Source organism: Papilio polytes, unplaced genomic scaffold, assembly GCF_000836215.1.
Source record: "Papilio polytes unplaced genomic scaffold, Ppol_1.0 DF823399.1, whole genome shotgun sequence".
Classification (NCBI taxonomy): Eukaryota; Metazoa; Arthropoda; class Insecta; order Lepidoptera; family Papilionidae; genus Papilio; species Papilio polytes.
In genome coordinates, this window is record NW_013525805.1 from 1,707,074 (window position 1) to 1,709,488 (window position 2,415).

General features: G+C 32.5%; 1 protein-coding gene across 1 annotated transcript in view; it reads left to right on the forward strand.

Annotated features, from left to right (window-relative positions):
- Positions 1–176, forward strand: part of LOC106104728 — a 2,613-nt gene extending 2,437 nt beyond the window's left edge. Inside the window, exon 5 of the mRNA XM_013284859.1 lies at positions 121–176. Coding sequence (XP_013140313.1) covers positions 121–176 — 56 coding nt within the window. The remainder of the gene's footprint in view (positions 1–120) is intronic.
- The last annotated feature ends 2,239 nt before the right edge of the window (positions 177–2,415 follow it).

The following is a 2,415-nucleotide window of genomic DNA, read 5'->3' on the forward strand; positions in this document are numbered from 1 at the left end:
ATCGTGGGGCACTGCGACGGCAGCTGCTGCTGCAGCCAGTGCGGCGCGAAATAAAACAAATGTCATTATTCGTACATTCTTATCATACATTTTATCCCTTAGTGTTACATGTATTTACAGATTTAAAGAAAAATGGTACAATAATAAACGACTCATACAGATTTCGGATTCATTGACAACTTGTTAGACATCGTAGGCATAATTGCGCCGACATGTGTCAGGCGATTCGGGGTTAATGTTATACGTAAATATATTTTCATAAAATAGTGTAGAATAAGGTATACTAAATTTAATATATCGTGGACAGCTAACGCCACAAGGTACGTGTAAAAATATATTTGTCTCAGGTTTTTAATAGAGAATGCGAGGGATAACAATAGGTTCGACAGTCACGAAGAAATTTAATAAAATGTGTTATAAAATTAACCCCGATTCATCGCACAAAACAGTCGGCGAGATGTTGCATTTACATAAATTATATTTTATTCATACAATTATACTTTGGTAGAATGCAATAAACATTGCACAGTATATAAAGTTACTCTTGATTACAAACGTTAATAATAGAACTCTTCATTTTTCTTTAAAATGGATAATAATAATTAATTCCTTGTTTTTTTTTATAACCGGGTTTCGCAAAGCCAATAAAATCTAATGAATACAAAAAGCACCAAAATTATCTAAATTTAACCTTTATTTTATTCAGGTGGGATGACATAAAACATACATTTATATGTTAGCACGCAGACATTGTCATCAGTGAAGCAAATAGTCGCAAAATGCCTTTAGACAGCATTTCCGAAATTATTTCAATACAATGGACAGTGAATATAAATAACTCGATAAAAATAACATAACACTTACATCTAGTATTGCATAAGAATACACAAAACGAACATCTCTTTTAAATAGCCACAAAAAAGGACATGAAAAATTTCGGCTAAAGTACACCTCTATGCTTGATTTGAGGGACTGGCGATTTGCAATATTAGCATATTTACATAATAAATATCATTGATTTATTTAAATGGCTTTACATAATAATTTCAAGCATACAAGGTCACCTTAGCCTATTGGAATTTTTAATACAAATTACATTTCTTTGAGATTCAATTTTTATCCAATTTCACTTTGAACCATTATCATTTCGATACTCTATTCAATAGATTGATGAAGCAAATTAAAAAACAATTATAAAAGATATCTACATTGTAAAATAGCACACAACCTTAAAGTTGGCTAACGCAACCCCCTCCCCTGGATACCCCAATTATGACTAATCACACCCCTACACTAACACCAAGTGCACGTAACAAATCCTATCACATTTACGCAGATTTGCTAAAAAAACTCACGAAACATTTTCAAAATACATCAGACTTTAGTGCTAAAATCGTAAAGGAATGAATCACTTACTAATATCATGTAAAACTATTCCTTTAACTTGAAAAAACTGGTAAAGAATAGGTCTATATTGTGCTGAAATTTGAACCTTATCGAAAAATACTAGAGCTCATTTTTGATTGAACAGTTGAAATATGTGCAAATTGCTAAACTCGATTTAACAATTGATCAGTCGGAGTATCTGTTTAAATAATTGAATAATATACATATTTGAAATGTTGACTAGACAGTACCAAAGTACCGACATACGGTCACGTTAGATGTAACTTTGACAAGGCGTTGGAAATACGTCGATGTACTCGGGAACAACTTTTAGACGAAAACTACACATTCACAACGGCTAGCGATACAAAAATAAACCATACAACAGTCGGAAACATATCGCCAAAAGTTAATCTAGAGTACACAACGTACACATCGAATATATTCTTATATAAAACACTTTTTTTTAAATTAGATTTTAAGCGAGGAAGTGTCTTTAAATATTTATTATCAAAATAATTTAGTACTTACATGAAGTTTTAATTATTTAATACACATATAAAATACACATGCATCTTCACAGCGCATTCTCATATAATGTACAGATAAACTTATTATGTCCACCATTTGGCTGATTCACTTTTACTGCAACAATGGAAACGCAACTGTTAAAATAATGTTTGGTAAAGGACGTTAAACGTGTTCGTGAACGTATATCTAGACATAGACAAGTACATACTAGTGCGCGTCATGTTACGTGTTTGTCGTTAATAAGGCGCTTATCACGAAAATTCAAAAATTATACAAATTTTGTGAATGACGTTACGAAAACGTTTTAGCAACTATCATACCAAATAATCGCGATAGCCATCTTGTGTGTGTCCTGTTAGATGTTGTGCATGCATCATGTTACCTAGTGTGCAGGCGTCATGTTATTCGGTGTTGATCTTCACGTTAGCTGGTGTGCGTGTGTAATGTATTGTGCATGCGTCAAATTATCTGGTATTGGTCTGTGACGTTAGTTGGTGT